General features: G+C 40.1%; 2 protein-coding genes across 5 annotated transcripts; one reads left to right on the top strand and one right to left on the bottom strand.

Moving 5' to 3' along the window:
- Positions 1 to 318: 318 nt before the first annotated feature.
- Positions 319 to 2,100, top strand: LOC105384024 (facilitated trehalose transporter Tret1). The gene has a single exon (XM_048626269.1). The coding sequence runs from the start codon at positions 327 to 329 to the stop codon at positions 1,608 to 1,610; it is 1,284 nt and encodes a 427-aa protein (XP_048482226.1). The 5' UTR covers positions 319 to 326; the 3' UTR covers positions 1,611 to 2,100.
- Positions 1,751 to 23,509, bottom strand: LOC105384023 (squamous cell carcinoma antigen recognized by T-cells 3). 4 transcript variants are annotated; one of them, XM_048626267.1, is made up of 19 exons: positions 23,290 to 23,509; positions 22,593 to 22,702; positions 22,115 to 22,290; positions 21,451 to 21,622; positions 20,150 to 20,300; positions 18,378 to 18,454; positions 18,055 to 18,160; positions 17,566 to 17,772; positions 16,210 to 16,269; positions 15,610 to 15,723; positions 15,045 to 15,156; positions 14,411 to 14,631; positions 8,280 to 8,562; positions 7,858 to 7,960; positions 7,360 to 7,480; positions 6,866 to 7,101; positions 3,417 to 3,536; positions 2,819 to 2,890; positions 1,751 to 2,529 (listed from the first exon to the last, which is right to left on the bottom strand). In XM_048626267.1, the coding sequence occupies exons 1-19, from the start codon at positions 23,398 to 23,400 to the stop codon at positions 2,388 to 2,390; spliced, it is 2,694 nt and encodes an 897-aa protein (XP_048482224.1). In that variant the 5' UTR covers positions 23,401 to 23,509; the 3' UTR covers positions 1,751 to 2,387. The 4 variants fall into 4 exon arrangements, with proteins under 4 accessions (XP_048482224.1, XP_048482223.1, XP_048482225.1 ...); XM_048626266.1 differs by having other exon boundaries at positions 22,593 to 22,720; XM_048626268.1 differs by lacking the exon at positions 15,610 to 15,723 and having other exon boundaries at positions 16,096 to 16,269.
- Positions 23,510 to 23,512: the final 3 nt, after the last annotated feature.

The raw sequence follows: 23,512 nt of genomic DNA on the forward strand, positions 1-23,512 counted from the left end.
TTGGCATTGAATTAGCAAAGTAGCTCTATGACCAGAACGTCAAAATCAGCGAAAACAGCTACCGCTAGACGGGTTCGTTATCGACGACGTAGATAAACGTCACTATATCGCGATTCGATATAAATAAGCTGTGATTGGTGGTACACGCATTTAACGAGTTTATCGACGTCGATAACAAACCTATGTAGTCGCCACAGGAGCTAATATTTTGTCACATCCTTTCTTACAGTAAAATAGCATTAGCAACACAATATTTGTCTGTGATCAGCAACCATTTTCTCCAATACTCTTACTTACGAACACTGTTTTCAGGTTCAGTTTTCAGCATGACAAAAATCCTTGGAACACTGACTTGTCCAGCCCTCATGTCGTACCTCGGCCGTCGAAGAACACATCTCCTCACCACGCTACCTGCCTTCGTGCACTGGAACCTATTCACCTTCGCGAGTTCCTTACCAGTCTTCATCATCGCCAGACTATTACAAGGCTACGCAATAGGCATCCATGCCACTATGAACAGTATGCTTATAGCAGAATACACTGATCCCAAGTACAGAGCTTCCTTTGCAGCCGTCACAACGATTTCTATGGGATTAGGAATCATATGGGTCCACTTCTCTGGTACGCTACTAGACTGGAGGATGACGGCCGCCGTATGCTCTTTATTACCGGTTTCTACAGCCGTCGTCACGTGGCTATCACCAGAAACACCAAGTTGGCTGGTTTCAAAAGAAAGGTATGAAGAAGCGAGAAAGGTTTTTCTATGGTTGCGGGGAGACGGTGATGAGGAGCGAAAGGAAATAGAAGATTTTGTAGCAGACCATAAGAAAAATAGAAAGTCTGATGAAGATAAAGGCAAAAAAGGATATCTTATTGAAAATCTTAAAAGGATTAAACAAGCGGCTTCAGTCAAGGAATTTTATCAACCGCTGGCCATTTGCCTCAGTTTTTGCTTAATTTACGAGTTTGGGGGTGTTCACTACATGCCAGCGTATGGTAATCTAATATTGAAGTATTTGCTCGATAAAAGCGATGCCAAAGACGTTAACTGGCAACTGAATGCTTTGGATATATTGAGACCTGTATCAGCTGGTTTAGCAGTTATAGTTCTCAAGAATGTTAAAAGGCGCACCATAATATTTTTATCTGGTGGTTTAACTATAACGTCTTTTATATCAATGTCGATATATCTATACGTTCGTGATGCTGGTGTATTCAAGCAAAGTTGTTTGTGCGACATTTTTATAATGTCTTTGATGGTTTTGTATACGGTAGCTTTTAACATAGGGTTGTGTCCCATTTATTTAGTAATTTTCGGAGAAATTATACCATTGGCATTTAGAGGAATTAGCAGTTCTATAGTTATAAGTTTTCTCAGTCCATCTACGTTTACTGTTATGAAATCTGCTCCTTATATGTATTCTGCATTGGGAGTTCAAGGGACATTCCTTGTATATTCGTTAATTTTGTCAGTATGTTTAAGTGTAGTGTATGTGTTGCTACCTGAGACCAAGGATAGAACTTTGTTAGATATTGAAAAAGAGTTCAAGGGAAGAAGGAAGGTAGAAGAAATTGCTGATGTTGAAATGAAACTAATGAGTTCAAAATGAATTTAAATACATGTGGCCATGTAAAATAAAGGGCGAACGACTTTAGCACAGCTGGAATTTCGACGAAGTTTTAGGTAAAAATAATCAATTATTTAATTTGTTAAGGTATCTTACCCTGTCGGATTAAAAGTTATTTGAGGTACATAAAAACATTTTTAATTCAAGAGCTTTATATATTTAAAAAGTAGATAACTGAAGGGACACAATAAAATTGAGAGATTTTAGTAATTAATCATTAATGATAAAAATATTAAAACTCTAAAAAAGCTAGGTAAGTATTCATAATCATTTTTGCGATGATAAAAACGAAAACTGGTATTAATCAACAAATAAAATAAAAAGAACAGTCATACAGTTTTTGTAATGAGAAATAAAAATATAAAACAAAAATGCCTCTTCCTTTTTGAAGCCGTTTAAAAAAACACATACACATTCAGCGCGTAACAAATTATTTTTTCTAACCTAGAAAGTGAACAGTTTTATTCTATGACTTACAAATAAAGTTCAACTTATCGAGTAAGTATATTACAACACCATAGTCCGGTTTCACCATACTGTGTTCGCCATAGATAAACTGACGCTAATCACTAACACAGTATTATGAAATCGGCCCTAAAACTCCGTCTCGATTTTTCATTAAATTATATCAAGTCAGACTGATACTCCATAACGAAACGCAGCGCTTTGATTGGTTGATTCTTCATTGAACGATTTTTACCCTTACACCAAGAGGGGTACTTTACAAAGTCCTACCGGAGTATTTACTTATAGTGTGAGTTATTTCTTTAGCAGTAAACTTCTGAAGTCGCTGTTGCTAAGTGTTTTCTTCTCGTCTCCGTTGCTATGGCTACCGTTCGCTTTACTCGTCGAGGCCTTCAGCAGCACGCTAGGGATGAACCCGCTGAGTTGCGTGCGGCGCCTGCGCAGATAAATGTTTCTATATAAAAACCTTTAGGTACATTGACAGAAATGTTAGTTCGTGTTCACGACACCAGCGGGCGGAGCGGTGGCACACACTAAATGGCAGATAATTACGTATTATTAGAGTAAATAATACTAGTCAGTGCCGGCGGCCTTATTCGTTTAAGTGGCTAGGTGATGAGTTACTCGAGCATTGCAGCTCATTTCATGCACCGCCGATTGGCTTCATATCCCCTCTTGTTAACAATACTAACATTAATGGTTAAGTTAATCTCTAAAACACTTACATATGGCTCCCGCCGGCGTCTCTCTTCGGCATGCCGAGGTTCCCCCGCGCGTCGGTCTTGGCGGGCGGCGCACTGAAAAATTAATACAATGTTTATTCTTCACTGTAAAATTACATAATATTTAAAAATAAACTACGACTTCTACTTTCCTCATTCGGAAAGAAAACAGTTCTTATATTATACGGAGAAGAACGGGAGCCATAAACGCTAGAGACATATTTTCAAACATCTGATTTAAAATTATGTACAGTAAGCAACACATACTTATACATAATGTGTGCCACCCCAGCGCAAACAGTTTGATTCTAAGGGCGTCTTGCACAACAAAGTTAAATAAAATTAAATCTATGACCTCTTGCTCTGATCTTATAGTGTCAGAGCAAGAGACAAACTATTTTATTTTATTTAACTTTGTTATGCAAGACTCCCTAAGATTCCTAAGACTCATGGGTGGAAGATAAATGATTGAAACAACATTTTATCGCTACATACAAATACTACTTAGTCTTTCCATTCAGTGGATTACAAAATTAAAACAGTCTGCTTTTGGAGTGACACACATATCCCTATTGCTGACTATACAACGGTAGGTATATACCTGATGGCCACGTCAATCTTGCGTTCCTCCAGCAGCGTGCCGTTAGTTTTCTCGAGCGCGTGTGACGCCGACGCCTCGTCCTCGAACTCGATGTAGGCCAGACCCTTCGGTCGCCCGTCTCTGCCGAATAGAAATAATTATGTTTTTGGTAGGGCTAGTTAAATGATTTCAATAAGTTTAAACTTAAGGGCCCGTACAGGGTGACGTGCCGCGCCAATTTTGGGTTTTCAATGCTCTTCACACAGCACACGCAGTGACACGCACACATGTAAGTTTGCACAGTGGGTCAATAAACTTTTACTCGCCAACTTTATTGACAATTATGTTCAAGTACATTTTGGGTGATTTTAGGGTAAGTAAGTATAATTCTTACTTACACTGGTAGGCACCAGGAAAGAGTAGAAATTAATAGGGGTGCCACTTTACTCTATACTCGGAACCCGATTAGCTTTCTCAAACAAATGTGGTATTTACTTTCAGAAAGGTAACTACAAGTATTAAAGTGTAGATAATAAGTTTCGGGCATCCTCCAGCCAACTGAACCCCGACGACAAAGCAAAGTAAATACGAGTACATAGTGTCGCAAAAGGGCTATACTAAACCAAAAGGGGATGACTCAAGGTGTCATTCTGAACAACTTGAGATTTGCAAATTCGCGAAAAAAAATATTCGTTTTCCATGGTAAAAAGTCACATGTCCAACAAAGTTTCTATGAAAAAGGTTTTTTTTTGTTAATTTCCAAAACTCGTAGAGCAAAAGTTCAGAATGACCCCCTATCTTACTCCTTTTTACCCGACTGCCGAAGGAGGAGGGTAATGTTTTTTGATTGTATGTATGTATGTTTGTGTGTTCCCTCCTGTAGCCTAAACGGCTTGATAGATTTTGATGTATGAGGTATTGTTAGAAGCGTATTGATGGCGCGATGGTTATAGGCTATGTGACGTTACATTAAAATGTACATAGCGCCCTCTAGAGGACATAACGTGATGATCGAAAAAATAATAATTCAACTTTGCCGCGTAAGGTATCGAATTAAAGGGCTTGATTTTCACATTACAAAAATATGCATATTTAAGGTATTTAAATAACAACACCAAAATTATTGAAATAAAAAATGATCATGAACTACTGACGTAAAATTTCATAAAATAAAAACAACTAAAAAGTTACAAATAAAAAAATACAATTATAAACAAACGAAAAACCCGACTGTACGCTAAAAACATGAAAACAAGTCCCAATGTTAATGGAAAGTATCGCAGGCGGGGACCAACTTGACCGCCACTCAAGGCCGTTTTCTAAGTAACATTCAGCTAAATGGTGAACCCTCTGCTGGTCCCCGCCTACGATACTTTCCATTAACATTGGGACTTGTTTTCATATTTTTAGCGTGCAGTCGGGTTTTTTGCTTGTTTATAATTTGTTTAGTACTATATACCGCTTTTTCAATACCTGTAAGTACATTTTTTGGTAGCAGCATAATATTTTTACATAATTTTAGGGTTTCGAACGTCAAAAGAAAAAAACCAACCGTTATAGGATCTCTTTCTTGTCCGTCTGTCTGACTGACTGTCTGTCACCGCCCTTTTTCTCAGAAACGGGTAAAGATATCAAGCTGATATTTCGCATAGATGGGGAGTACCCTAAAAAAAATATTATGGTATTCCCTGTCCCACACAAGTAAATTGGGGCTTATATTTTTTCCAGTAATTTTGATGTGTATCCTTTTTTTTCTTTGTTGTTTTGTATAAGTATGTGTTTCTTTTCTTTAAATCTGTATTTTTTTTGTTGTTGCTGTCTATGTGTCGAATAAATGTATCTTTATCTTCAAATCACGCCATCTATCGTTTGTTTTTTTTGTGGCTACTGTCTATAGAAGAAATTCCGTCATTGACAATTTTACGTTACGAATTTATTTTTATTTATTTTATTTTTATTTTTACATTTTCGTGGAGAACCAACAGCATTTTGTTAATAAATAATTATTACTTATGAACACATAACAACTTGATGCCATTAACAGAATGAACTTAGTAAACCCAGTAAACCTAACACATACAGAGGAAAAATAAAATCTCTTTCTCTCTCTCTGAAAAACATACTTAATAGCCTAAACTCGATGCTTTTAGCTATTAACTTTGAAATAAAATTGAGCCACCACCGTGTTATGCCCTCATCAGATCCTCACGAGACCATACCTCAACCAGCACCAAGAGACTGTATTTTTGATCCCTAACCTAATGTTCGTGCGTATTGTCATCACTTAGATCCATTCGCTATATTCCTGCTCCTCATCAGACCTTTACGAGACTGTAATGTCACGAGAATATTGCACACTATCTAATTTAATTTAATGTATTGAATATACTGGAAGAATTATGCTTCCTCAATTTCAAATCAAATTATGTTGGTGTCATAAAAGTTGAAAAAGTGCAATGACAACCAATGTGCAGTGATTTTGTATCTGTACACGATAAGATCGCGAGCTGTCAGTGCTGCCTAAACCGACGTGACCCTTCTTTGGAGGCCAGCGGCCAACTGAGTCAAACGTCACTTGTGTTTATGATTTTATAACACAGAAAGCCGCCATAGATATTTGTATGAAGATTTGAGGGAAAAAAATTGCTCAAGTTTGGGATTAATTTACACAAAATAAGTGTGTGTTTATTAAAAAACAAGGTATTTAGCGCCTAGTCCAAGCCTTTAACTTTATAATATGATAAAAATCATATGAAATTTCTTAATAATTACGACACAGTTGTTACAATACGGGAGTGTGATTTTCTGGTTATTCGTCATATTCTGAATTTTATTTACAGTTATCCATAATCATTTACTTAAATTCGAATCATTCAGCACCTAGCTAGACTCTTCGGCTACCTGTGTGATTTTTTTCAAGGTTGTAGAGCATCGTTTACTACATAATTCTATGACAATGCCAACCCTCGATTCCCCCTTGCAGACCCTTAATATTACTACCTTATAAAGTGACACCTTGCTAGAAAGATAGATCATTCGGTTGATTGATATTTCCACACACTATTTGTAAATAGGCATAGGCCCCCTGCAGGACTGGAGTTTCATAACTAATAATCTTCACGCTTTTTTCTTGGGCGTTGGGGCGTTTAATAAAAGTTATTTTTTTTAAATATCTGCCCCGGACGGGCATGGAACTCGGCACATCACAATAAGTAACCGCTGCGCCGAAGATATTTATTTGTTTTATTTATTTAGTGTATGTACTGTTTAAGTAGTATATATTTTTATGTATATACTTGCACCACAACTACCTCACAATCATTATAGACTCACTCACTTCCATCCAAAGGTTGTCTGGTAGAGATTGCTATAAGCAATAAGGCCGCCTCTTTGTACTGTTTTATTTTTAAGTTTTGTTTTTGTAATTTTTGTTCTTGGTGCGAATAAAGTGTATTGTATTGTATACTCACTTGTGCGTAATCGGCCGGACGTCGATCAGCTTGCCATGTGGTTCAAACACTTCAGTCAGTTTCTCCTTCGTACAGTACGAGAACGGTAAGTTTTTCACAAACAGTTTATTCTTCTCCGTAGAAGTGGCGTATTTGAACGTTTTCTCTTTGTTAGTGGACTCCTTGTATCGAGAGAGGAACATCGGCCGGCCGTTCAGGGGGCACCGGTCGTGCTTTATAGCTTCGTCCACGGATTCCTGAAACATTGCAATGGTTAATTTGATTTTACGAAGTATAATACAAAAACATTATAATGTTTCATTAAGACGCTTGAATTGAAACGAAAAAACGGCTTCAGAAAATCTTGGCGATGATCTACTTGCAGCTGCGCTACATGGGTTCGTTATCGACACAAATACCGCGCTGTGACTGTTGGAACACGCATTAAACAAGCTTATCGACGTCAACAACGCACCCGTGTAGCAGCCGCAGTAATAACAAAACGTAATACTTACAGGCTTCTTATACTGGCAGTAGCAGATGGAGCCTCCAAACGCCTTGACTCCCTCGCGCAGCCGCAGCGACACTATGTCGCCGAACTCTGACAACTTGCTCCTAAGATCCTCCTCATTTACTCTGAAAAACAGTTGTATTTCTGTTATTATGAGATTTATAAATACATACAGTTCTGTATTTCAGATTATTTCATCGGTATGCTATAACCCGGGCCAGTACATTACATTCTAAACGACATAATCTAATAGTACAAAAATAAACATTTGGTTTTCTGATTGTATTATTTGGGTCCTTTCACAGCAGTTAATAATATGATTGAATACTTGACGTGCGGCATAATGTAACGCTAACTTAGCAACGGATAAAAGATGGGAGTTTTGTTTGCTTTCTCGGACTCTATTACAAGTAGGTACATACAACTCTGAATCAAATACTGCAATCTAAAAAAGCTGCTAAAAACACAAACTACACAAAAACATAAGTACAAAAGAACTTACTTGAATTCTAAGTTACTAACGAAGAGCGTGCAGGCCTCCCGACTGGCCGGCGTGCTGTCCGCGCCGCTGTCCCGCCGCGCGCGCTTGCCCGCTGTAGCGGGGGCTGGAATGGTATATTATGTGTTATTTAAGTCATCGGCTATTTAAAAGTGTACTTTTTACATTCCAAAAATATAATGATCTAGATATTGAAAGCCTTCTCAAAGGACGGTAGACGGTTTTTGGCAAAATCTACACGCTGGGTAGGCAAACCACCCGATATAATAGAATATCATTTTATTCTACGTTAAATTGTTTTCTGATCGACAATATTATGAGTCTACAACCAGTTCACAAAGGCTAACTCACTGAGGAGAAGAATCACAGAACATACGTTTACCGAGCCTAGTAGCCTGGAAAAGGTATAAATAAGCTAAACTCACCATCCCCACCACCATCCTCGTGCGTCCGCTTCAACGCACCACTAGAGCTACTTCCATCTCCTTCCGTCGCACCTTTAGTCTCATTCTCTTTCTTCTTCTTACTCCCGCTGTCTTCGCCCGCGTCCTCCGCCTTTCTCTTGCCTTTGTTGGGGGATCTCGCGTCGGTTTTCTGTTTCTTGTCTAATTTCTGCTTCTTGTTCTGCGGTTGTTTCCCCTTGTTCCTTTGGCCGGCCATCTTTTCTTTCATTGCTTGGTAGCTCTCCCGCCATTCCTTTAATTTTGCCTACGAATAAAAATAAGATTTAAGTAAGCGATATCACTAGCGAATTAATCCTACAGGCAGTTTTTTTTGTTTATTTGGGACTATAAACAATTTTACAACATTACCCCAATTAATGAAGGCAACTCCTTCAGACACTTACAACTTAAATACACATATTTTTATACACTCACAGGCAATGAAAAGGTTCCACTGAGAAAAGTACCAAATTACTCCTAAACGGAAATGCTAGCTTAATGACGTCTGAATCCATATAACAGAGCTTCAGGATAAAATCTCAACTAAAAACGGTAATATTTTGTTCAAATTTTAATTTTCGTGTTTGAAAATATGGGGGTTGTTTCGTTTCGGTGTTTTGTGAGTGGAAATTTTTCATTACGCTTGTGCAGAGGGCGTAGCACGAGCTAACGTGGCAATCCAATACTACTTAACATATGGAAAAACAGCGCCAACGTAGTAACTTTTGGAACTAACAAATTTCACCTTACATTTTCGAAAATCTTGTAATTAGGTTAAAGGTCTCGTAGGTTGTTCTCAGAGGGCGACGGGGCGCGTTGAGTCGCTAACCTTATTAGCGCCTCCCAATATCCACTCTACATATACCATGACAGTACCCAAGGCAATGTATTGCGGCCTTTCAAGGGTAGTGGTACAGATATCAATAGACGCTCACCTCGCAGTCCTCGACGCAAGCGCCCATAGTGTCGACAGACCCGACATCCCTCTCGAAGTCCGTGTACAGTCTCACGACACTCGGCGGGTAGTCCTGCACGAACCGCAGCGCCCGCTTTTATTTTTATTTTTATTTTATTTATTTGGGAAAACAAACAGTCTTACATTGTATAGTAGGTATTGTAAGTATATATGTAAAATTATGTTAGTTAAACATAAGACCCACAGCGTTATCCACAGATAGGTAAACAGTATAAAAATATATGCGTGCGTTGTGTAGACGCCGACACGACAACTGTTACGCAGTACTGTATAGGTACATCTAGAGTGCTAAACTCGACACGTGCCGACGACTACACACTACTTACTACTAACATGCAACGTGTCGTACAGTATTTTTTTAAACATAGGCTTGGAATAACTAAATATATCAATATCAGAAAACATACTATTAAAGTTATTGACCAGTCTGCGTAAAGGGACGCGCTCGCCAGCGTTCGTGCGGCAAGTGCCGGGCGCGAACAGCTGGCGAACGCGCACCTCACGTCGATGTACTGTTCTAGGTACTAGATAGGCAATTTGGCTAGTTAAGTCAATACAGTCAAAGAAATTGTGACATAAACCGTACAGAATCATGGCTCCAAAGACTGTTCGCCTAGATTTTAGTGTGGGCAAGTTGTATCTCGATAGTAATTGATCATATGAAAGATATGCGCGGAAGCATCTGTAGTGCACGGCTCGAAGAAACTTTCGTTGAACCCTCTCAATGCTATCTGTATATTTATTATAGAAAGGATCCCAGACAGTGACGGCATACTCCAGTTGAGGGCGTATTAGACCTTTATATAAGTAGAGGTATGTGGAGGTACTTTTAAAATCCGTACACGCCCTTAGCACGAAGCCGCACATCTGTACAGCCTTATTTATTATTTTTCCTATGTGGAGATCAAGGTGAAGTTTTGTGTCAAGAGTAACTCCAAGGTCCCGCAGGGTATCAACTTTCTTAAGAGGAGTATTGCATAAAGCGTACTTAAATGATATGGTTTTTCGTTTTTTTGTGAAAGTTATTGTGTTACATTTGGATAGATTTAAGTGCAGTTTATTATCAATACAGTAATTACTAAAGCGATCTAAATCAGCTTGGAATAGATGACAGTCATTAACATTTTGAATTGGTCTGTAAGCTTTAAGGTCATCGGCATATAAGAGGAATTTAGAATTTTGAAAACATTGATTAATATCATTAATAAACAGTATAAATAAGAGCGGACCCAGTATTGATCCCTGCGGGACGCCTGAAGTCACTGGTAGTAAGTCAGACTGATAACCGTTGATCACGACTCGTTGACTCCTTTTGTCAATATAGGACGCGAACCAGCGCAACAAATTACCACGGATACCATTGTAGGCGATTTTTTTGAGAAGTAGCTCGTGGTCTACCTTGTCGAAGGCTTTACGGAAGTCTGTGTAGACTGCATCCACTGCGGTTCCTTTGTCCATATTTTTAAATAAATCACCAGTGAAAATCATGAGGTTTGTGACTGTCGACCTTCGTTTTACGAAACCGTGTTGTTCTTGGAGTATGGAATTATGAAGGTGTGGGTAAATTTCGTTATGGACCAACCTTTCGAAAACCTTCGACAAGATAGACAGTAGAGAGATAGGTCGGTATTCCCCTACATCGACTCTTGAACCACTTTTATGGACGGGTGCGATATTGGCGATTTTCCAGATTGACGGGAAAACACCTTTGATAACACACTCATTGAAAATGATGTGCAATGGCTTTGACAAACTGTTGGCTGTATGTACTAAAAATACAGCAGGAATACCGTCTGGGCCAGCGCTTTTAGATGTATCGAGTGTTCTCAACAATAAATTTATTTTTGACTCACTAAAATATACATTATTTATTAAAATATTGTTACTAGTTGAGTCAGGGGGAGGTGTCCAATCGTCGATATTTAATGTGGATGGCTCGTATACGGACTGGAAGAAATCGGAAAACATATTGCATATATCAACGGGGTCATTTGAAGATTGGTTATGATATGTCATGGTTGATGGTATACCAGCTCTACTCCTCCTGTTTGAAACATACGTCCAGAAATGTTTAACATTGTTGCTTATACTTTCTTCCACGGACTCTATGTACGAAGAGAAGCATTTGTCACACTCAGTCTTAAACCTAGTCCTGTATAATGAGAAAGTCTCGTAATCAGAGATATTTCTATACTTTTTCCACTTTATCCAGGCCTTGTTTTTATTTCTAGATAAGTGAATTAGGGACGCTGAAAACCATAGGGGGTAATTCGCAGACTTAGAACTGCAGTAAGGTGTGTGATCCCTTATTATGCCATAAAGAGTATTATAAAAAGTATCAATCATATCATCGACAGATAAGTTGCAAAGTAAGCTCTCCCAGTTTATTGCAGTTAAATCCAGATTAATTTTCGAATAATTAGCTTTATGGTAATTTAATTTCTTAATTTTGCGACGTTTTAAGGGGATAGGACCAGAGCCGGTGGATGTTGTAGTGACAAAAGGTGGATGAAATGCATCTACTTTTGACAGTGTGATATTAGGTGCGTAAGTGTTGCAGTCAGTATTAGAGATAAGTAAGTCTAAGGTATTTCCGTGGTGGTTTTGTAGTACATTATACTGAAGTGCGCCCTGAAACGACATAAAGTTCCCAAGCTCCATACCAATGGGAGAGACGCTAGAGCAGATTAGACCTCTTGTGTTAGGATCATTGGGTGACCAGTCTACATTAGCTAAGTTATAGTCGCCAAAAAGATAGAACTTATCAACAGTAGTACTTGTGAGCAGTCCATTTAGAGACTTTAGCAGTAAAGTGTATGAGCTCTCTGGAGATTTTGGAGGAAGGTACACAGCGCTTATGATGTGATGTTTAGTACGGTCAGAACTAGGTAACTGAATAATTACGTGTTCCATAAGAGAGCTGTATGTGTCAGGCAGTGGAACTTGTGTGGGGCGAAGTTCCTTTGAGACTGCGATAAATACGCCGCCACCGTCCTTTTTATTCGTGGAAACCCTATCGCGATCACATCTGAACACTATGTACCGCTGGTCTATAAACTCTCTGTCAGAGATATGCAGTGTGAGCCAAGACTCAGTAATAACGATGACATCGTACGAGAAAGATAAGATATTCATATACAGAGTGTGCGTCTTCGTGCGAAGACCTCTACAGTTTTGGTAATAGATGGAAATATTATCGGTAGCCATTTAACAGATGAATTACGAATAAGATGATATTAAATCAGGAAATTTTAGTATCGCTTAAAGAAAGCGAATCGGAATTCAAGTTACCCACACTAATGTTTAGCCTAAGATGTTTAACAATAATTATTGTTATAATATTTGATGCAACCGATTTGATACATAATAAAATTATATTTCTGATTCGACACTTGAATAAAAAGCATGCAACTAAAGATACAACTAAAATAGCCCTAATATTTAACATTATCAGAATCTGGTTTAATCTTGAGCAGGTCTTCTTGGGTACGTATGGCAAATACAGGAGATGCATCCGATTTACGTACAAGGATGGTTGCGTTCTTGACCCAGACGTATTTGAACTGGCATTTCTTTGCCTTATCACGACATTCCCGAAATAAAAGCTTCGTTCTAAGCGTCAAATGCTCATTGAGATAAATCGGTGATGATTGGCCGGGCATTCCAAGTTGTTCCGATGTCAAGCCCTTGACTTTACGGTAAGCACTTAGTACGTTATCCCGGTGCACACGCGTGGTGAGTTTGACAACAATATTCTTCGGCCTGGCAATTTGTTGGTGAGCGTGGGGCACCCGGTGTACGGAAATTATATCTTTAGTGGCAATTGGGCAGTTTATGGAAGTACCTATTTTTTCGATTATCTGCAGCAGATTTTCACTTCGTTTTTCAGGAATATTTGAGACTTCCAAGTTGGTTTGCCTAGCCTGTTGCTCCAGTGAGTCGATTTTTGCTTCCAGTTTTTGTATTGCCTCCACAGCTCCACTGTCCGTGCGGCCCTCAGTTTGAGATACACGCAGTTTTATATCGTCGTATTGAGATGAAATAAATTCGGCAGATGATTGTAGAGACGTGATACTCTCGGAAAGTAGGGACTGCTTGTTTTCCAGGGTTAAGACCCGGTGTTTAATATCTGAGTGCTCAGTGCGCAGAGTGTGGATGTCTCTCTTTATTTCGGATGTAGTAGTACTCAGTATGTCAAGCTCATACCTTATAGTGTTAATGTTTGTGTTTATCTCTGTTAATTTAGAGTTCATATCGCACTGAATAGCAGTCAAAGACGACTTCATATCAGTAGCGAGAGATTTAATGGACTCGGTAAGCTCGCAATCGAACTGTTTACGCTTTGTAGCCCTAGGTAGCTGATCGGCTTCTGAGGTGGACGCCATAATTATTTGTAATGGTCCCAATTCAGATATACAATATTCGTAGTAGGTAAGTATTAGGTCACTTACTTATAAATTGTACTGTGGTGTCTCGTAGTAGGAGGGCTTGTTCGCAGTGACTGGGTGACGTCATGTGTTGAGCAGCTAGTATGTTCAGATTTCACCCGCGCGATGAACTGCTTCAATGGCGCGGCGGCACAGGCGCTGACTTACGTGCGGCAGTTCCCAGGATCAAATCCACCTCCGGCTCAGCCGCACTTTTTCAATGTTTCTTGGTTTATTCACGTCTTCGCTTAGTTGAAGAGAGAGACGGGACACTTCAAATCAAATATGGCGCAGGCGATAAATGTAACTTGCCACAAGATAGTACGAGAGGGACCGATATTCTCCACCAAATTAAATATTGCAATTAAAATTAAAGTAAATCAAAATCTTTGAATTTAGTAACAGAGCAGCCGTTAACACGTCCGTCAGTAGCAAGCATCAGCCTATAGCAGTCCACTGCTGGACGTAGGCCTCTCCCAAAGCACGCCACTGGATGCGATCTATAGCTTTCCGCATCCAATCACAACCAGCCACCTTTCGCAACCTAGTCGCGGCCTCCACTCCAGAACACGTTTACTCCATCGGTAATCGGTTCTTCCACAGATGTGACCAGCCACTGCCACAGAAGCTTACTAAATCGGTGAGCTATGTCGGTGACTTTAGTTTAGGTAGACCTACCTACTCCATAACAAATATCAATCAAGTCTCACCTCGCAATCCTCAGCGCAGGCACTCATAGTGTCGACAGACCCGACATCCCTCTCGAAGTCCGTGTACAGTCTCACGACGCTCGGCGGGTAGTCCTGCACGAACCGCAACGCTCGCTTGTGTAAGTCTCGTAGTTTGTTCTCGGAGGGCGGCGGCGTGCGTTGGGTTTCTAAGCTTATGAGGGCCTCCCAGTATTTGGACATCGTTTTGTTTTCGCCGTAATCTGGAAATGTTTTTATATGTGAGTAAGTAATTATGGTAATTTATGTGTTGGATGAGAGAAACTTAACTTTTATTATCAGGAAAAGATCTTCCACTGGTGGACAGGCTTAATTGAAACTTAAGCGTTAGCTCTAACCTCAATAGGCCTCTCCCAAGGCCACAACAATCGGTCCTCGGCCTTCCTCATCCAGCCACTACCAGCTACCGGCCTAAGGTCGTCCCACGCTGCGTTAAATAGCTAACGTTAGTAATTACCTATGTATTGTTATATTTTGTGAGTGTGTATATTTTGTATAGTTATATCAGCTGTCCGACATTCATAACACAGGCTCTGCCTAGCTTGCGGTCGGATGGCGTTGTGTGAAATGTCCCCAAATATTTATTTACTTTATTATTTATTTATTGAATACTTACTGAAGATCTCCTCGAAGATTTCCTTCCCGCGCAGCGGCTCGCGCGCGCGCTTGTACTCGAGCCGCGCCCAGAAAAGCGGCACCTCGCAGTCGTTCGCCTCCGCGCCCCACGTCTGAAACAACACATTACTATTAACCATAGCTCACGTAGAAATAAATATTGATTTGATACGGTAACAGCAACATAACGGGTTCATTACAAACAGGAACATAAGCTAATAAGGGTGTTTTTAACAGCGTGAGAATTTAATCACGCACGCGTGACACCCACACGTGTTATTATCACACAATTATTGTATGGTGCAATGCGTGGAATACGTACGCGGAACGCAGGAAAAAGGCGTGCGATCCGCAAGATTGATGAAATCACGCTATTAAAACACCCTAAAACGTAAGATGGTAACGACTGGTCAGAATCATTTCATTGCTAAGTACTGAGACCGCATATCTCTATATGCCATTCCACGGGGAAAGACATCTGACATAACCCTTATTACATTCGAATAAGGCTAGTTTTTGTTTGTATCAGATGTCTTTCTCCGTGGAATGGATTTTAGTGGTGTTACCTCTGCGAGTGAGTCCCAGGCGAGTCGCAGCGTGCGCCGCAGCCGCGCCAGCTGCTGCTCGCAGTCGAAGGCCGTGTGTCTGCGCATGTACTCTAGGTACGCCAGCCACAGCGCCTCCGTGTCCGTGTGTTCACGCTTTCACGCCATCTAACGGATGTGGCGAGAACTACAGGAGGCGCACGCGCACCACAGAAGCTTTGCCGTCTTAGGCCGTCGTTCTATCATCTAGTTTGTTTCACAGCGCCATCTATTTTATTGTATAAGTATCGTATTTCATTATTGTAATTCACTTGCCTTTGTGACACCAGCAAATAAACATTTAAAATTTAACGAATAAATCATTCTGAGTACAAGCCGTAAACCTTACTATAGGCAGGCAGGACATACTATCCGTGGAGCAGGAGACCAGGAGCGAGGAATCTGGAGCGAGCCTACCACGGGACCAGGATTAAGTACCTGTTCCCAACACCTTGTATCTAGTGTTACCTCTGCGAGTGAGTCCCAGGCGAGTCGCAGTGTGCGCCGCAGCCGCGCCAGCTGCTGCTCGCAGTCGAAGGCCGTGTGTCTGCGCATGTACTCTAGGTAGGCCAGCCACAGCGCCTCCGTGTCCTTGTACGTCTCCATGCCTTTGGATAGGGATGTCTCGAGCAGGGATTTTATCTGAGGGAGAGCAAGCGCAATTTTATTGAGTATAATTTCTCGAAAGTCGACAATTTCTAAGCTGCGAGTGTCATTTCAATTTTTGTATCGAATTATCGTAGCGTGTCCGAATCTCGACCAATCATCAAAGCCATTGATTTTTTTTTGGTAAGATTTTTTGGTACGAAGGAGAGACAGAAAAGCCCTAAATACGTATTGATTCACCTCCTGCTAAATGGGGTGACTTGCGAAAGGTGGCTGTAAATGATTGGATGCGAAAAGCAGATCAAAATTCAGTTCAGTGGCTTGCTTTGAGAAAGGCTTTTTACGTCTAGAAGAATACTCACATGCTCAAACCCCTTCCCCTCCCGCTCATCGTGCCTCATCAGCCTGACCACATGCGCGCACGCGCACAGCTCGCGTCTTGCGCCCGTCGCATAGTTGTATCATATTTATTTTTATTTATTTATTTATTTATTTAATTACAAAAGTTTACAATATATTTTTCGCTTAACCTAGTGATACTGAATATTGTCACAGAAAAGCTCTAAATACATATTGATTCACCTCCGGCTAGATCACGACTTACAAAAGGAGGCTGGTAATGATTGGATGCAGAAATATATAGATCGCATCCAGTGGCTGGATGCGGAAACCTATAGATCGCATCCAGTGGCTTCGGAAGAGTCCTACGTCCAGCAGTGGACTGCCATAAACAGATGAATATAAACAAAAGAAGACTCACATGCTCAAACCCCTTCCCCTCCCTTTCATGATGGCGCATCAGCCTCACCACATGCGCGTGCTCTCTAGGCTCGCGTCTTGCGCACGCGCACAGCTCGCGTCTCGCGCCCGTCGCATATTGTCACAGAAAAACCCTAAGTACGTATTGATTCACCTCCAGCTAAATGGTGTGACTTGCGAAAGGTGGCTGTAAATGATTGAATGCGAAAAGCAGATGGCATTCAGTTCAGTGGCTTGCTTTGAGAAAGGCTTATTATGTCTAGAAGTGGACTCACATGCTCAAACCCCTTCCCCTCCCGCTCATCGTGCCTCATCAGCCTGACCACATGCGCACGCGCACAGCTCGCGTCTCGCGCCCGGATCATAGCATTGTTGTATTATATTGCCAAATTTGTATGCAGGAGAGACATCTCCGGCTAGATGGGGTGACGACTTGCGAAAGGTGGCTGGTAATGATTGGATGCGGAAAGTTATAGATTGCAACCCGTGGCCTACTTTGTAAGAAACCTGTCTACGTCTAGCAGAAGACTGCTATAGACAGATAAACAAAAAAAAAAGAACAACCGAACTCACATGCTCAAACCCCTTCCCCTCCCGCTCATCGTGCCTCATCAGCCTGACCACATGCGCGTGCGCTCTGGGCTCGCGTCTTGCGCACGCGCAGAGCTCGCGTCGTGCGCCTGGTGTGGTGCGGCGGGAGGCTCGTGCACTCCACGCGTGGAGAACCTGGCTGCTGAGGCGGGAGGACAGGCAGTCGGTGGTGGCTCGGTCGTAGAGGACCTGTAGGGGTTGGTAATGTTATTGTACACGATAAACTCCGTATCTGTAGTTGTATTTGTGTATTTATGGCGAATCGTGATACTATCATCTACGTCCAAAAAAGTCCCGTGCACGGAATCTAAAATTCCAATAAAAAATGGGAATACACTCAATGCAGTGTCTACTATTATATTTAGGGCTGATTATTCAATAGTCGGATAAGATTCAATGAAACTTTACAAAGCACTGTCAATGACTGTGTTTAGCGCCACATAAACGAAATGTAAATCATAACTAACTTACCCTTAATATGCCGTCACTGTCGCACTCAGAGTATTTGTCATCTTTACCCAACTCCTTCACCACTTCAATGTACTCCATATATACCGCCATTTTCTCCTCCACGTCTCTGTAACATTACAGAAGTTATTCCAACGTGTTTCACATTTACTGGATGAAGGTGAAATAGATCAATCAAATAGTAGATAGATAGATAGAATATTCTTTATTTGTACACACACATAAAATAAACTTACTTAACTTAAATACTAACACATACGTACAAAAATGGCGGTCTTATCGCTTAAAGTGAGTTTTTCAAGATTAAGTAGATTATTCAAACTCACTCGGATTCTAATATCTTGTCCTCGAATGGTGTTATTTTCTGCAGATATTCCTTAGCTGCCTCATGTTGCTTTTTAATCTGTAAATAATAAAGAGAGACAACTTTTAGGAAGATCTAGATTTAAACACCTCTTAGATCATTATGTTAGCTTGAATGGGGACTACCGTTTTTTTGCTCACCAGTTGGCGCCACTGTCGACTGAGGTTAAGAGGTACCATAGCTGTCAAACTTATCAAAGGCGACTTTATCAAATTGGCGCGAAATAAAGTTTTAAAATCTTGAATCTTATAAGCTTATTAATTATAAAATAACTATCATCATATCGAGTTACTATCCCGCAATGTTGTGCAGATCCGTTATGTTCGGAAAGAAAAGGAGGACATATGTTACCAAGTGATAAAACTGTTCTAAAACTGTGGCTTGTGAAATAATTATTATCCGACAATCTCGTGTTTGTGAAAATCATTATAACCAATTTCAGAAAGAACATAATGTAAATAAGGATTAGGCATTTAATAAATACAATAAAAATAAAAGAGTTACACACTGATTTAACTTTTATTTATCCTTTCCGTTTAAACACACTGCTATACAAAAAATATAACACATTAGTAATCCACACAATGAATGCTGGTTGAGTTGTTAGTTGAAACTAAATAATGGTAGTATAGTATACTAAGTATTCTATTATTTGTGAGGGTGTCAGTACCTGCACCTAGCTGACTCGAATGGAGCCTTTGTGCATATCGCCTTAAGGTCTAAACTCCACTCCTAAGCTTGGACCATTTCCTACCACGCTGGTCCTCTGCAGGTTTGTGGGTTCGAAAATCTAGATATGCAGGTTTTATCACGATGTTTTCATTCACCGTAAGAGCGATGGTATGTACGGTGGCCTGCGCCTAAAAGTATACAGGCGGAGATTTTAAAATAGCGATCTCAAGCTCACATGCTGCTCAAGCACATCCACATAAACACCACTGCTACACACATCACACACAACACGTCCCCGGATTTATAACAGATGTAGCTGGTCCCTTCATCATCAGGGATCGCTATTTTAAAACCGTACACTGTGCATAAATTCCAAAGTAGTTACTCATTGGTGACAATATCTAGATCTGGAGTTTCATTTTTAGTGTTCACACTGCTATACAAAGTTTCTGAAGGCCACTCAACAGTATACACTGAATCATTTTGTTGTATGATGATGTCCTCTACGTTTCCAACCAAGTTACTGTTACGGTCATAGTCTTGGTGTCTGTAAAAAAAAAAAAACATAGCTGTTATCTAAGCAAACAAGCATACATTTCGTAAAAAATAAGTTTGTAAACAGTAAACAAACTAACCTCTGAATTAGCTGCTCTTTGAGACCGCTTATTTATGCGCCTCTTTTCCTTAATTCAGCTTTCAAAGCGTGCACAACTGCACATTCATCGATAAATAATCCATATTTGCGATAATTTCGAGAAGAGATCACTTTTCAACAGGGAAATGAACGAAAATATAATTTATCACGAAGCCCGCCAAACAAATTATATGAAAAGTAAAATGTCACTTGACCTGAGTCAACACCAGCGCCCCTAGCGGTAAATTCACACGCGTTAGCTCCCATTCAGTAGCAGGAGGGGGTTCAAACGGGAGGAGACGTTTTGCCATTATATTATGTATTTTGTTTGCGACAACTCTGTAACTATCCATACTCCTCGTAGCAGAACAACAGCTGGTCCACTGGTGTTTGTGTGTGTATGTGTGCGTGTGTCTGTGTGGACTCACCCGTTCCAGGTACTTGTCGTCGTGGTGCTTCTTCACCAACTGCTCCAGCGACGGCCACGCGTCCGCCGCGCCCACCAGCGGCCGCGACACTATCTCCTCGTAGCAGAACAACAGGCGGTCCACTTGCTCCTTGTATGACGGGTCGTCTTCGCTGTAAATGTTGGTGTTAGTAAAGTTAAGGTTTTTAAGGGGAGTGGTGGAAGTTCGGGTAAGGGTTTATTCAACTGTCTCTGTTTATTACGGTTTTTACAGGTGTAAATAAAAATAATAATTTAAAAAAATAAAAAACCGACTTCAAAAAACCACTAAAATGTAAGTAATAATTTAAGGTTTACACAAATTATATGTGACAGTACAAATATACCTAAGCAGGAACTGTTCTTTTTTGAAGTTGGTGCAGTGACAAAGTAATCTGAAGAAATATGGCACCAACTTCAAAAAAGAACAGTTCCTGCTTAGGTATATTTGTACTGTCACATATAATTTGTGTAAACCTTAAATTATTACTTACATTTTAAAGGTTTTTTGAAGTCGGTTTTTTATTTTTTTAAATTATTATTTTATTTTATAGTTTTTAGTTTATTTGCAATAATTTTTAATCAAAAGTAAGATGCAAATGATACCAAAAAGTCCTACTAATCAATACGAATCATTCAAGCCTAAACACGAGGTAGTTGCTATTTACCGTTGAGGAGTTCCCTTGACTGCCTTCCGTTTCCATCATCAGATCAGCTCAAGGTCACCATCATATTTTATTGTTATAAGAACTATATTTACGTTCTTAATTTCATTAGAATCGGTTAATATGTGTCCAAAATGGAAATTCATACCCTGTTTTTACCCATTTACCCACCCTTAGGGGTGAGATAAAATTCTGAAAAAAAAATGGGACCACCTGGAAGCTCAACCCAATACAACAAAAAGAGAATTTTCAAAATCGGTTCATAAACGGCGGAGTTATCGGTGAACATACATAAAAAAAAAATATATAAAAAAAAAAAAATATCCCGACGAATTGAGAACCTCCTCCTTTTTTTGAAGTCGGTTAAAAAGGATAAAAATCCTTCTCATGACAATATGAACCAATCAATTCAATGGAATTCGTATACAGTACAGAGAGCAGTGAAATCTAACGGAAATTTGCATGGCGCGAAGCTAGTAGTAGACCGTTGGTGGCGTCTCTCCCGCGCCATACAAATTCACGTTAACTCGCCGCTTCTCAAACGGTAAAAACTCACATTCCTTATGTAGTACAATGCTAATATATTACCTACCACCCACTATACACTAGTCGCACTAACCTAAGGTTCTCAAGCTGCCCCTTCTCCAGCTCAGCATAGGCGTCCCAGTAGACCTTCCCGTGGGCGGGATGGGCGCCCCCGAGCCGCAGCACCCGGCGCAGGGCGGCTCGCACCGCGTCCGCCGCGCCCGCTTCCAGCGCCCAGCCCAGCCAGCAGGTCAGGATCGGGATCGCTGGTGGGAGTAGAGTGGATGTTTATTGGAATTGGCAATATTGAATAATATTTATAGTAAAAATGGCAGAGTAATCAGTGGACATGGAAACGAATTGAGAACCTCCTCGTTTTTTTGAAGTCGGTTAATGATACTTATAGATTAGGTAAGACAAAAATTCAGTTTAAAGATCTAAGGAAAAGAAAGGTAATTACGGGTAGCAGGAGGAGCTGGATGAGAAAGGAACACACAATCAATCCAAGTTGTTTCTTGTGTGAGCTGCAAATAACCTAACCTTTACTTTGAAAATTATATGGATGAGTTTCTAAAGTATTTATGAGAAATTAGGCTGAATTTTCTACAGGTGATGTAAGGCAACAAGATTTCTAGAGTTGTGCTTCAATTCTTGACTGCACTTGAAAGTCAGTGCCAAAAATAATTACTAAATAACATGAGCAGCTTTAAAGGAAAGTGACAACAAATTAGGGCCCTGGCATACTATAAACTACTCACAATAACAATCCAGAGAGGCCTGCTGGAACAGCTCGGTGACCTGGTCGCGGACCTCCTCGGTGTGAGCGAGGGACACCTCGGTCTGCAGCCTCATGAGCCAGTGCTCCGCCTGGATCAGGGAGATCTGCTGCAGCTGCTCGAAGGCCGACCGCCAGCACTCCAGCTCTGATAGACCCCTGGAAAGTGTAGATGTGTTAGTTTTTCTATGCTCCTATCTTGCAAAGTTTAAAAATTTAAAAGGTTTTCATTAAAATTAATGGCATAGATCCTAAGAACAGATCTTTGTATGTAATAAAGTTTAAAATTTTCCATACTTATTGTTTTAAATGCTTATACATTCAATATAGCTAAATGTGTGACATCATAGGTTACTATTGCTTCATATAAAAAATACTTGGTTGAAAGTCTAATTTGTAAAAAGTGTACATCCACTGTTCAACTATAAAAAAACACAATTAAAACAACACAACATATTTACCATAAAGCCTGTATAAGTTCTATGTGATCATCATAGTTGTACGGGTCCTCGGCGATGCGGCGCTCCAGCTCGGCCACCTTGGTCTCCAGCGCTTCCTCCTTGTCATCGTCCTGAGAAGTAATTTCTTCCTATAGGGATCAGCATTAGTTAAAAAGTGCATCTACTGAACATAATTCTCAAATAGCTAAGTGAAGAAAAGCCAAAAAAATATTATGGAATTAGATGGACATGCAACATAAACTTGTTAGAAATGTTTCTAAAGCTGTTAATACTAAGGTGGAATGAAAAAGGTGATGCTAGGATTATAATGTAGGATTGGGTTCAGTCAGTGGGCTTCATGGATTGCCAAGATTCTAGGTTATACATTTAAGTGGAACATTAAAAAAACAACATCTGATTTAATAAATTCACTATTCTATTCACTTCACATAAACACTTCTAACTCGTAACTCAAGTTGTTCAATATTGTAACACTTAGAGCAATGTGGATTAGAAATAATTATTGTTTATAAATTACAAAGAAACCACATAGAAATATGGTACAACCTAAACCATCTGGCTTTAATTTAACCAACGCCTTTCCGGAGCCTTAACTTATTGATATTACAGTAAATAATGAGGTGGGTGAATGTTTAAGCTACCGAAAACCCTCAAAAAGCACGAAGATGATCGGAAATAGAAGTAAATAAAGACATACATCGGAATCGTCGTCGCCTGAATCTTGCTCGCCATCCTCGTCCTCGACCGCCACTTCGATTTCATTTTCCTCCTCAGAATCATTCCGCACATCATCCTCAACTATCGCCATACTATTAACAATAGTAAAATAAAACAAAACGCCTACAAAAGCTTTTTCTATTTTATTTCCTACTGTTTAGCAACAACAAATCTGAAAACGTTATGGCGGATGTGTCAAAAAT

Source organism: Plutella xylostella, chromosome 16, assembly GCF_932276165.1.
Source record: "Plutella xylostella chromosome 16, ilPluXylo3.1, whole genome shotgun sequence".
Classification (NCBI taxonomy): Eukaryota; Metazoa; Arthropoda; class Insecta; order Lepidoptera; family Plutellidae; genus Plutella; species Plutella xylostella.

Bases quoted from the DNA above. Each gene is read 5' to 3' on its own strand.
- LOC105384024 (XM_048626269.1), top strand. From the start codon at position 327: ATGACAAAAATCCTTGGAACACTGACTTGTCCAGCCCTCATGTCGTAC.
- LOC105384023 (XM_048626266.1), bottom strand. From the start codon at position 23,400: ATGGCGATAGTTGAGGATGATGTGCGGAATGATTCTGAGGAGGAAAAT. The intron at 15,724-16,209 runs GCGCTGTGGCTG...ACGGACACGGAG, and splicing joins AGACGTACAAGGACACGGAG to GCGCTGTGGCTGGCGTACCT. The intron at 14,632-15,044 runs GTAAGTATTCAA...AAACATTTCCAG, and splicing joins AATCTTCGAGGAGATCTTCA to ATTACGGCGAAAACAAAACG.